General features: G+C 34.2%; 2 protein-coding genes across 3 annotated transcripts; both read left to right on the top strand.

Annotated features, from left to right (window-relative positions):
• Positions 5,821-9,913, top strand: LOC109350383 (pentatricopeptide repeat-containing protein At2g22410, mitochondrial). 2 transcript variants are annotated; one of them, XM_019591627.1, is made up of 2 exons: positions 5,821-9,139; positions 9,683-9,913. In XM_019591627.1, exon 1 carries the CDS (start codon positions 6,360-6,362, stop codon positions 8,394-8,396), a length of 2,037 nt encoding a protein of 678 aa, XP_019447172.1. In that variant the 5' UTR covers positions 5,821-6,359; the 3' UTR covers positions 8,397-9,139; positions 9,683-9,913. The 2 variants fall into 2 exon arrangements, with proteins under 2 accessions (XP_019447172.1, XP_019447179.1); XM_019591634.1 differs by lacking the exon at positions 9,683-9,913 and adding an exon at positions 9,473-9,656 and having other exon boundaries at positions 5,821-8,649.
• On the top strand, positions 8,868-10,310 carry LOC109356789. Its single transcript, XM_019600368.1, has 4 exons — positions 8,868-8,987; positions 9,473-9,595; positions 9,683-9,742; positions 9,843-10,310. Exons 1-4 carry the CDS (start codon positions 8,868-8,870, stop codon positions 10,308-10,310), a joined length of 771 nt encoding a protein of 256 aa, XP_019455913.1.

The following is a 12,149-nucleotide window of genomic DNA, read 5'->3' on the forward strand; positions in this document are numbered from 1 at the left end:
TGAGGATGAGAAAGAGCATGAGGATAAGGATAGGATGGGGATGAGGAAGAATTAGGATGACAACGAGAATGAGGATAAGGATAGGATTAGGATAGGATTAGGACAATAATGAGGATGAGGATTGTATGTCGATCTCTCATCTCTAGTCTCAACTGTGCTCATGCACTGAACTTCTGCTGCATTAAAGCTCACTTGAAATGTTCTATTCTTGGAGGCTTTAGTTCTCAAGATTACCCTTCCATCAGAATCAAACAATTCAAGTTGGCTATTTTTCATGAGGACAGAGAATCCTTTCTCAATCAATTGTCCTATACTCAGCAGATTGTACTTCATCTTTGGTACATAGAGTACATTTGACACTATTGCTTTTGATCCATTCTTTCTCATGATGACAACACTGCCTGCTCCTTCTGCTGATAGAGAACTATCATCTGCAAATTTGACTCTGCTTTTCTTTGTTGAATCAAAGTCCTTCAACCACTCTTTATGGTTTGTCATATGATTAGAGCACCCTGAATCCAAGTACCAAAGTTCAGAGTGTGATCTTGTTGCAGCATTTGTAACCATTAGATTCAATGGTTCTGAGTCTGAATCTTCTTGAGTTGTGAGTGCCTCCTCCTTGTGCCTAGATTGCTTGATCTTCTCATTGCTACATTCATAAGAGTAGTGGCCCAGTTTGTGACAGTTGAAGCATTCTACCTTACTCTTGTCAAACTTCTTCTGATTGAACTTTGATCTCCCTCTTTTATCAGAAGATTCAGACCATTCTTGGCTGGTTTTTCTTCTGTTGAAGTTCTGTTTTCCTTTCCACCTTTTGTCCTTTCTTCTATCATCATCCTTGTGAGTTGCCTTTAGAGCTTGTTCTGCTTTCTTTGTTGGATTTCTCTCAATCAATCTCAACTCATGTGCTTCCAGGGAGCTTTGTAATTCTTCTATCTTCATGAGAGTGACATCTTTTGACTCTTCAATGGCTACAACTATGAAATCAAACCTTGGAAGCAAGGATCTCATTATCTTCTCAATAATCATTGTATCTGTTATAGCCTCACCATACCCCTTCATTTGGTTTGTAATTGTGAGAATCTTGGTGAAGTATTCACCAACCTTGTCACCCTCCTCCATATGCAATAGCTCATATTGCTTCCTTAGTGATTGGAGTTTGACCTTCTTGATCTTGTCCCCTCCAGCATGACTTGTCACCAATATGTCCCATGCTTCTTTGGCTGTCATGGCATTTTGTATCTTCTCAAAATGAACATCATCCACACATTGATGGATCAGAAACAGAGCCTTGTTGTCTTTCTTTTGTGTTTCTGATTGATCTAGTGACAAGACTCCATCTTGTACAACCTCAATGACTTCTTGATACCGAAATAACACCTTCATTTGTGTTTGCCATCTATCCCAATTCTTGTTGGTAAGGACTGGAAGCCCCATTGCTTGAAGATTGTTGCTGTTTCCACTCATCCTTCACTTCTTTCACTGATTCGCTTCTGTCAAGCTTCTCTTTCAATTAGTTGATTCACACACGGCTTTCTCAACTACTCTTCACCAGGTCAGCTTGTGCAACTCAAGTCCCACAGGATCTTGCCTTTGCTTTGAATACCAATTTGTTGGGTTGTTTGGGTTGTTGTTGAACAACCAAACCAGAACCGAAAAACCAGAAGAAGAAAGAAAGAAAGAAAGTTCAGAGAATGAGAGAATTAGAGTTAGGAAGAAGAAGAGATTAACAATGAATATGCATCAATCTTATTCCAAGAGCAAAATGGAAACTTTCCTTATATAGCAAACCTGCCATAATTGAATTAACAGAATTTTAAAAACCTTCCAAATAAGGCAAGTTTCAACTAACAATCACAAAATCAATCCTAATCAATTACAACTTGAATTAATACTAGTTTATCTCAACAAGAAGAAACCACTCCAATCATTATAATCTCAATTGATTTCACTTTCTCTACTTCAATTTCCTAATAGAGTTTTATAGCCTCATTTACTTTATAAATTTCCATATTCGAAATTCGAAAACAATGTAGCATTTATTTGTGAATTGATTTTTGAAAGGAAAAATAATATTTTAGAATTATTTTACAATCATATTTCATGATTGTCAGACATTTCTTTTACATCCTTTAAAACTTAACTCGTAAACATAATTTAATCGACATATCATTGTTTTGCCTAGTGCATTAAAAAAATGAACCACAGTGTTGTTAAAAATTTAACTTTCATTCCCAATTCGGACAATTCTCCAATAAACTCCGATCATTCAGCCCCTTTCAAACCTTATACAAATCTTAGTCTCACTTCCTCTTTGATTTGTTGTTGTTTGCCATTTAATTCCCAAATTAACCCTCATTCTTATTTCTTTTGTTGCATTGTGCTCTATTATGAGCCCTAATCCCAAATTCAAAACTTTGCTTTGTTGTGGAAGAATTGAAGAAAAGGTAAACAATGTTAAGCATAAAAAAATAGTGTTATAGGAGAACTGATCCATTTACTCCAAGAATAAATTTAAAAAACTTATCAACATCTTAGTCATCAATTATACGGAAATCAAATAATTTGAATTATCGAGTAATTCTAAACCATTATAATTTTCTAGAATTGATAGCTAAGATGCGGGTAAATGATCTTCTGCCGTGTTATATTCATCTTTAGAGCTAGCTAGTCCAATGTGATTTTCAACTATAACAAATTATAAATAAATAAAAATGCTTTCTTTCTCAAAATTTTCCTCTCTAATATGAGTTTGTCACAAGAGACCTTGTAAAAGGAGCTAAATAGGAGATGGGAATAGAAAATACGAGAATGAATGCAAGGTGGGTCCTAAGATTTTATGTGTCTAATGTCAGAAAAAAATCAGGACACTAAAAACTTAAAAAAATTAATTATGTGAAATTTGTATATTTAAGTTTGAATAAATTTGAGGATCCAAAATAAAATGTGACGACAAAATAAAAATGAATACATATTCTCTATCAAAAGAATTTAATAACATAATACTTTTACAATAAATTTTGAATAAAAATGTCTTATATAAATCGTAAGGATGTAATATATGTTTTGTTTTTGGACTTAATTATTCATTCAATACTTGAGTTCAATTCTTTTTTGGTAAACTTCTTAATAAGTCATAAATGTTCTAATACCTTACTTAACCTAGGCCAGATCCTTATTTTACTTATTTATTAGTGCAACCAACAAAATATTGAATAACCTCATGCATATAATAATAATAATAATTAATAACAACTAATTTTTTTATACTATTAAAGGTATTTCCTCAAGGCTATGAGTAAGAAATTATTATTTTTTGAGTGTGTGACTGCACCTCTCACTAATTGTCGCTATTAGAAATGACTTTTGATCTTTCTAAGAAGGGATGACATCTTCTATTCCAAAAGAGTGTACCACTTCATGTACAACCCCATGTGATTGATCAGAAAAATATTTAGCTTTTAGATTTTACCTTAAATATATTTTTCAACCAATCACAAATAGTAGTACATTGAGTGACACACTATATGAGATAACATATATGTTCCCTTCAAAAAATATATGAAGTTTTATATCACTACTAGACCAACATCTGATTAATGATATCAACTAAGTTAAAAAAGAATAGAAGGAAAAATGAATTTGGCATGTAATAGTATATTTTTTAAGAATTGTAGTCATAAGATTAATTAATAATTACATAAGAAAAAATGTAACTAGAGGTGTTAAAATGGGTTACCATGATGGGTTCGGGTTAAACCGGGTCAGGCTAAAAAGCCTAGACACAATTTATACATATCAAATGGTAGCCTAAACACGCCCTAAGTAGGTTGCAAGTTGTGATAGGTCGGCTCACATAAACTAAAAAAAAAAATTAAATTTTTTAACATATTTAATCTATTCAGAAAAATATGTATCATTTGATATTAACGTATAACGTTTCTTAATATATTTGTTATGCCAAATGCAACCAAACTTATAAATCTAATGCATTGTGTTTGAGTTAAGATGTGATGTTAAGTCCATGTGTATGATTTTTAACATAACTTTTTTATTAAATTTCTCATTTCTATTGCACTCTCACTCTTTAACACAATATAATTTGTAACTTCACTTTAATATATAAACATTTGGATACTAACAAAAATATTATCTTTTGTATGTTCTTTTTTAACATACACTTTCATTGTGAACTATTATATTAAATTTGATTGTATGAAGTTCTCTATGATAAACAATTTATGTTGATTTTAGTTTTATTGTAAACGTTATTTTCTTTATTATATTTTTGATGTAAAAGTTAAATCTAATTAAATACACAATAACATAATACTTATTATCTATTTTTTATAATAAGTTGTTTTATAAATTTTTATTTAGTGCTTATTACCAAGCCAAAAGGCTAAAAAAAGATTAAAACAAAAAAGTAAAATGGGTAGCCCGAGCCCGCCTGGGTAAGTCCAGCCCGACCCCAAATTTATAATAGTCCGGTCGGGTCGGGTTAAAAAGCCCGAATTTAATAAAAGTAAATAAAATGATACCCAAGCCCTATAAATTTTCGGGCTTTGGCGAGCCGACCCGATCGGGCCCGCCCATTTTGACATCTCTACTTGTCACACACCGATCCTCACTGGAATTTGAACTGCATTTCCAATGTATTTGAGTGTATTCAACTAGAGTTTGTTTAGAAATCTATTTACGAGTTGAGTTTTGAAAAAAATATGAAATGTTTCAGAATTATCTCATATATGTATTTTCTGATTGAAAAGTCTTTTTCCCCTCTTATTTTCTTCAAAAATTCAACTAGCAAACATATGACACTCTTAAAATGATTGATGTGTGCTCATGTACCTTTTACATGGATGGATTGTAATTTGCAATGTGTGTTTCCCATAAATATTAATTAACTGTGAAACTCAATCTTTTTATAACTTATTCTTCAACCAAAGCATTTATATAGGATTTTTTGGTGCTTGCAATTATATAGGATTTTTTGGTGTTTGCAATCATATAGGATTTTTTTTTGCTTATATGTAATTATAATTTTATATCTTTATTAAATTATTTGAATTATCAATACCCCATTCTTTAAGTAGAGAAATTTTACCCTATAAGAAAAAGTAAATAAACTTTACAAATTATCTTTTATGTAACATGTTACTTTTTAAATTCATTTTTTTATTTTGCATTTTGATAAGTCAAACAAACCATATTTTTTTAGGAATATTTTATTTGAATTGTGATACTTTACCAACATGACATTATTCTAGTGACGTAAGATCCAACAACTCCCCAAATAGGTGAAAAATAATTTAGGTTAAAATGTTCAATAATAAAATATTTAGAATCAATAATAATAATTAAGTTAAAATATTTTACACTTTAGTTCTTCTTCTATTTATCCCTAAATTTATTTGCATAATAATGCACAAACAACCATAAAAAATAAATTTAAATTCAAAGGAAAGAAGATTACTTTTTTTTGGTTTCTCACGGGTATCCTCCTGTCCGAGCCGAGAACATCCATAGGTACTATTTGACTTGAACTAAGACTTTGCTTAAGGAGAATCAATCATGTACCACTTAAACCAACACTTGTTGGTAAAGGAAAGAAGATTAATTGTTTAACTACTTGAAAATGAATTCTTTGTTTATTTTGACTAGCTCAACAAATATGTTAGTGTTTCTGTATCCGTATTTTTATTTTATGATATTAAGTATTTAGTTTCTGTATGTTTTATTGTAGAGAATAAGAATATTATATATATATACATATATATTTATTGATTTTCACCACCCTTCAGACTAACTTCTCTCTCTTTCTCTCTTTCAGTTCAATCACTTACTTTTACGATCACGTTTTCTTCTCCTTAAGTGCATCAAATTTTAAATTCTTTATATTGTTTCATGCTCTTGTTTATTTTACGAAAAAAATTCTTCATTTTCCCCTTTCCTGATACAAAAGATTCCAATGCAAGTGCATTCTACATGTTTGTTGTTATGCCCAAGTTATTTCTGCTATGAGCAATCCCACACACACTTTGCATAAAGTTTGCCCAACAATATTAAAAAAGAGGGTATTCAAAAGGGTGAGCAAAGTTTACTCATAGTTACATAATTATCTCATTTACCTTACGAACAAAGAATCGAGTTCACCTTACTAGTACCTGTAATTGCACCGGTTAGTAGGTTACTATGGTTTTGCCTCACATATAATTCAAATTTGTTATTGATTATTTCTATGATTGTTGGCAAAAAAGTGCGTGTGCTGTATAGTTTGGTCTTCTACTATGTTCATCTAAGTAACATTGCTCTTTACAACTCTGCCAAATTTTCAGGCAACACTGTGAAGGCGAGTCATGCTTATTTCGTATGTCACCAAACTCAGATCTCGTCCTTTGATTTCATCCCCGCTTTTAGGCCTCTTTATTTCGTATTTGCATACTAGTACCTTGTTTCGCTATGCGAAACCCATCAATTGGAACATTACTCACAGTTTTGTTCGAAATAATCCACTCCTTTCTCTCTTAGAAAGATGCAAATCCTTGCACCAATTAAAGCAAATCCAGGGGCAAATGGTTTTAATAGGCTTGGTAGATGATAGCTTTGCCGCAAGTCGCCTGATTGCCTTCTGTGCTCTCTCCGAATCGCGAAGTCTTGAATACTGCATGAAAGTCTTGTATCATACACAAGAACCGAATGTCTTCTCGTGGAATGTGACAATGCGGGGGCATGTGGAAAGCGGGGACATAGAAGGAGCTATTTTGTTGTACAAGAGAATGTTGCGATGTGGTAGTTTGAAGCCGGATAGTCACACTTACCCTTTATTGCTTAAAGCTTGTTCCTGTCCATCTCTGAATTGTGTAGGTCTTACTATACTTGGACATGTGTTGAAATTTGGTTTTCAATTTTATTTATTTGTGCACAACGCGTCGATCAGTATGCTTCTCTCGTATGGACACTTAGAGGCAGCATATGATATGTTTAATAAAGGTTGTGTGAGAGACCTGGTAACCTGGAATTCCATCATTACTGGGTTTGTTAGAAGAGGATTAGTAAATGAGGCTGTAAAACTCTATCGGGAAATGGAAGCAGAGAAAGTGAAACCAGATGAGATTACAATGATTGGAGTGGTTTCTTCTTGTTCTCAGCTGCAGGATTTGAATCTTGGAAGAGAATTTCATCGTTACATTGAAGAACATGGGATTGAGTTAACAGTTCCACTTACTAATGCACTTATGGACATGTATGTGAAGTGCGGAGACCTATTGGCTGCACGATTTCTATTTGATAACATGGCACAAAAGAGCCTTGTTTCATGGACTACAATGGTTTTAGGATATTCAAGATTCGGTTTTCTGGATGTTGCTCGTGAGCTTTTATTTAAAATTCCAGAGAAGAGTGTTGTTCCTTGGAATGCAATAATAAGTGGTTGTGTCCATGCCAAGCAAAGTAAAGAGGCATTGAATCTATTTCATGAAATGCAAATTAATAGCATAGAACCTGATAAAGTAACCATGGTTAATTGCCTGTGTGCATGCTCACAACTTGGAGCACTGGATGTAGGAATATGGATTCACCATTATATTGAAAAACACAATCTTTCTTTAGATGTTGCCATGGGAACTGCACTAGTTGACATGTATGCCAAGTGTGGAAATATTGCAAAGGCCGTTCAGGTTTTCGAAGAGATTCCTCAAAGAAATTGCTTGACCTGGACATCCATTATTTGTGGTTTAGCACTTCATGGGAATGCCCGTGATGCTTTATCCTATTTCTCGAAAATGATTAATATTGGATTGATACCTGACGAGATCACCTTTCTTGGTGTCTTGTCAGCTTGTTGTCATGGAGGATTAGTTGAAGAAGGCCGCAAATATTTTTCCCAAATGAGCTCCAAGTTCAATATATCTCCTAAGCTTAAACACTACTCGTGCATGGTGGACCTCTTAGGAAGGGCCGGTCATTTGGAGGAAGCAGAAGATCTTATTAAAAATATACCCATGGCGCCTGATGCTGCTGTGTTGGGTGCTTTATTCTTTGCTTGTCGTGTTCATGGAAATGTTCTAATTGGAGAGAGGACAGCTTTCAAGCTTCTTGAGGTGGATCCTCAAGATAGTGGAAACTATGTTCTGCTGGCTAGCATGTACAGTGAGGCTAAAATGTGGAAGGAGGCAAGGAGTGCAAGGAAAATGATGGAGGATAGAGGAGTAGAAAAGACTCCTGGTTGCAGCTCAATTGAGATCAATGGCATAGTGCATGAGTTTATCGTGAGAGATGCATCACATCCACTATCTGAACGGATTTACGAGTGTCTAGTTTCATTGGCAAAACAACTAGAGCTTCTAGGATTTACATCTAATGTTCCTGCTTATGGAGATGATCTTTTATCCTAAACTTGTCAATGTGTGTGGCTGTCTGCTATATCTGTGTTGTGCTAATTGAAGTATCCTCTCCCACGGAGAGCCTGAACCAACATTTCAATCTATCCAGAGGCTTCTACCTTCAAAAATTTATGCGTATAACATGAAGCCACATCTCTCCAGTCCTGCATCCTTCCACCCATTTCAATCTTCTTTTGACCTTTAATGTTTAAATTCTTTATTACAAACACTTCAAAAAAAGCTCTTTATTGCAGAAGAAGGCATAGTAAGTTCTTTTAAGTTTATACTTGGAAACCATGATGAATCGAAGACTTTTCCTGCATATCACCAAATATTCTGTTGGTTGGCTAACCAATTGTCAGTAATTGATCTGAGTTTGATTTCATGATAAAATTCAGGACTAACTTTACAGTGATACTCCAGGAAAAATCTTAACAACCATAACACTCCCCTGGAAGTGTTTACCCAAGCAATGACCCGAATATGGACGATAGCTTTTACAGTGATAAGAAACAAGACCCTTCACCAAAAAAGAAAAGAAAACGAAATGAGACCATTCCTTTCATATGTCAATGGTCTGTTACAGAACCAGAAACAACTATGGTAACCATGAGTCTGGAGAGTGAATTGTCTACATGATGCCCCACAAGAATGACAAATTCTGGTGCATTTTGGAGATAATGATGAGGTCGAGTATTGGACTCAAATGGAAAATGACTTCAGGGTTGGCTCTTATACTTTTTTTGGAAGATATGGTAAGAAATTTTGAGTACTTATATCGCTGATATGGATTTCGATCACTATTGCATTTGAAAGCATTTCATTTTGCCTTATCTGTATATAGAATCAACAAAGCCTAAAGAATCTGTTTAAAACATTTGTAGGAATCATTTTGTTAACACTTCTTCACATGTTTCTGCCCGTTGTTCTGATATAGTGTTTAGTTTCAATACATGATTCGTATCAATTGTTCACTCCCTCTTTCCTGTGTTGTTATTTTATTCTTTTAATTAAATGCTTTTTTCTGCTGCTATATAGTACTAGTTTATATTATTAACAATTAACTTGTTCTCCAATTTTGGGCTCAGAACTTAGGAGTTTGGGAGGAAGCTGACATTGACAATTTTGCCTTGACATTGATCAGACCAATTCAGAAGAGGAGCCAAATAAAGTTGTTTTCATATCTCTACGAAAGTGGACAACAGCGAAATGTTAGGGCTGCCAAAGTCTTTTGTTCCTGCTACTTCCGGAGTCCCCTTTTACATGTGAATTTCAATTTCTTTTTTGTTTAATCATAGGCTTCATACAAGGGATTGCCTAGAACTGCCCAAATTCACATAGTTAGTTCACATAAGGAGGTTTATAAACCATGTGATGGCTCTTTTGCATTGGTTGATGGTCTTCTAGCAGATTGCACTATCCTGTTAGAACATCGTCCAAAATTGTATATGGAGATAGGCTGTGGTAGCAGCTGTTATTACTTCCTTGGCTCTCATTCTTGGGCAGGAAGGATGTGGCAGTAACTATATTGCAACTGATATCAATCAACATGCAGTGAAGGTCACCAGCGCATGTGGGGTTGATGCAGAGTTGATAATAACAGATATTGTATCAGGACTCGGGAGGTGTCTAGCAGGATTGGTTGATGTTATGGTTGTGAATCCATCTTATGTACCTACCCCTGAAGACGAAATTGGCGTTGAAGGTATTACATCTTCTTGGGCTGGTGGGGAGAATGGCCGGAGTGTTATTGGTAGGGTTTTGCCTGTTTACCGGAACAACTTTTGTCAGAAAAGGGATGATCGTACATGGGTCACCCTTACAACAAACAATCCTTCTGAGATATGCCTTCAAATGAGAACTAAGGATATGCATCTAAGGTTGTCCTTCAAAGATCAGCAAAGGAAGAAAGTCTTCATATCATAAAGTTCTGTCAGGATTTTGATACTGAAGTAGTTGACATAACGGACCAACATGTTTCTGCTTCGTGGGCTACATGCTCAAATTCCTCTATTTTCATCTTCCAGAGGCAGCAATAGCAACGGTGAGTGCTGAATGAGATGGTAATTGATTAATCTATGTTTTTAGGATATCTTTCTTCTCTTGTCAACTCGAATGTTTTGCAATGCCCATGCTTTCGGTATGCTTTTATGAATATAACAGCCAATCTTTGCATAACTCGGTAGGATAAGCTATATGGATCAACTAACACCATTGATTTCTATCAAAAACTAAAATTTCATCGAAACCATTTGAAGTAAGGTTCCTTTTTAATGGTTTCCTGGATATTGTTTGTTGGTCTTCCTCTGTCTCTTCTGAACAAACTGTTTTTCATTTGATCCATTTTTCATACTAAAGCATCCTTTGGTATTACTTTTTACTTGACTAAACCATCTTGGGATGCGCTTTTTACACCTTTGTTTTTTCTTTTCAAACCCTCACAACTTAATGAAACATGTTTCTGAAAGTGTGTTGGTCTGAAAAGAAAAAATGGGTGTAAGAACAGCCACAATTTGAGCTGCAATAATTGAGTTGTGAGGTTTAGTTGGTCCACCATTTAGCACATGGATCTTTATGTTACATGCTATTACTTTTCTTGGACCATCTCATGCATTTGTAGACAAAATTTGAGTCCATTTCTTTACTTGTTCCTTGCAATTATAATAAGAAAAAGATGATTACTTTCTGGCAATAATAAAAAGGGCAGTTATAAATAGCCAAATTTTGCCCTACTAGTTTTATCAATAAAAATAAAGGCTCATTTATAACAAGATCATATTCTTGTTTTTATTTTTTAATTGATAAAATTCTTCTAATTATTTATAAAAATAGAATACGACCACAATGACAAAGGCTTAATTTTCTATGGGGATGATAATGAAATTGCTGAACCCAATCATGACCGGGAGCCTCTAACAACTAGGGAGTTTTATTATTATTGGGGTATGAGAAGAGTGGAGAGAACAAGTGAAACACCATATCTTAAACTAAAACTTTAAGATATTAGTTCTAATGTGAAATTTCACACTTGAGTAAACCCACCAATTAAATCAACCTTTGCATAAGTGATGGTTCAGGAGGTCTGCAGGGAAGAGTAGATTGATTTTAACATCACACGTAATTGGAATTCAAATGAGATGTAAAAGGTAGATGAAATAAACCCATTAACATCATTGTTTTTATAGAAAAGTATATTATCTCGATCTTGATTTTCCTATAGATTTCGAATTCAAATGGACGTCATTTTTGATGAAAATGTGAATTCATGCACTTCTTATTATCCTCAATTTATTGTATCAATCAATTTTCTATTCTAACTGATATAAACCCTCCTAGGGCAGCCTTTGATTCCAAGGATAAGATAAGTCATGATGGTCCTACAACTAGGGCCAAAGTCAAGGCAGAGATCCTTAAAGTCTCAAATGACACAATTGACCCAGGAGAGGGTATGTGAGGAGGAAATTTATGTCCTTAGGTTACTTTATACTTAGGTTTATTTTATTTTCATTGATTCAAATAAATGAGATTGCATTCTCATATAGTCTTAGGTTTATCTTCATTGTTAGTATTTAATTCATGTAATATGGGTTGGGAATTATTTGTAACATTGGTCCATATTCATGACCAAGTAGTTTACTTAGGTTCAAGGGTAAGCCTTTCACGTGGCTAGGGCAAATGGAAGTCAATGCATGATCATTTCAAGGAAGGAGGCACGTAAGGAACTCTATCTATAAGGACAAACAAGGAGATAAGGCAATTCAGCTA

Source organism: Lupinus angustifolius, chromosome LG01 (assembly GCF_001865875.1).
Source record: "Lupinus angustifolius cultivar Tanjil chromosome LG01, LupAngTanjil_v1.0, whole genome shotgun sequence".
In the NCBI taxonomy this organism is placed as follows: domain Eukaryota; kingdom Viridiplantae; phylum Streptophyta; class Magnoliopsida; order Fabales; family Fabaceae; genus Lupinus; species Lupinus angustifolius.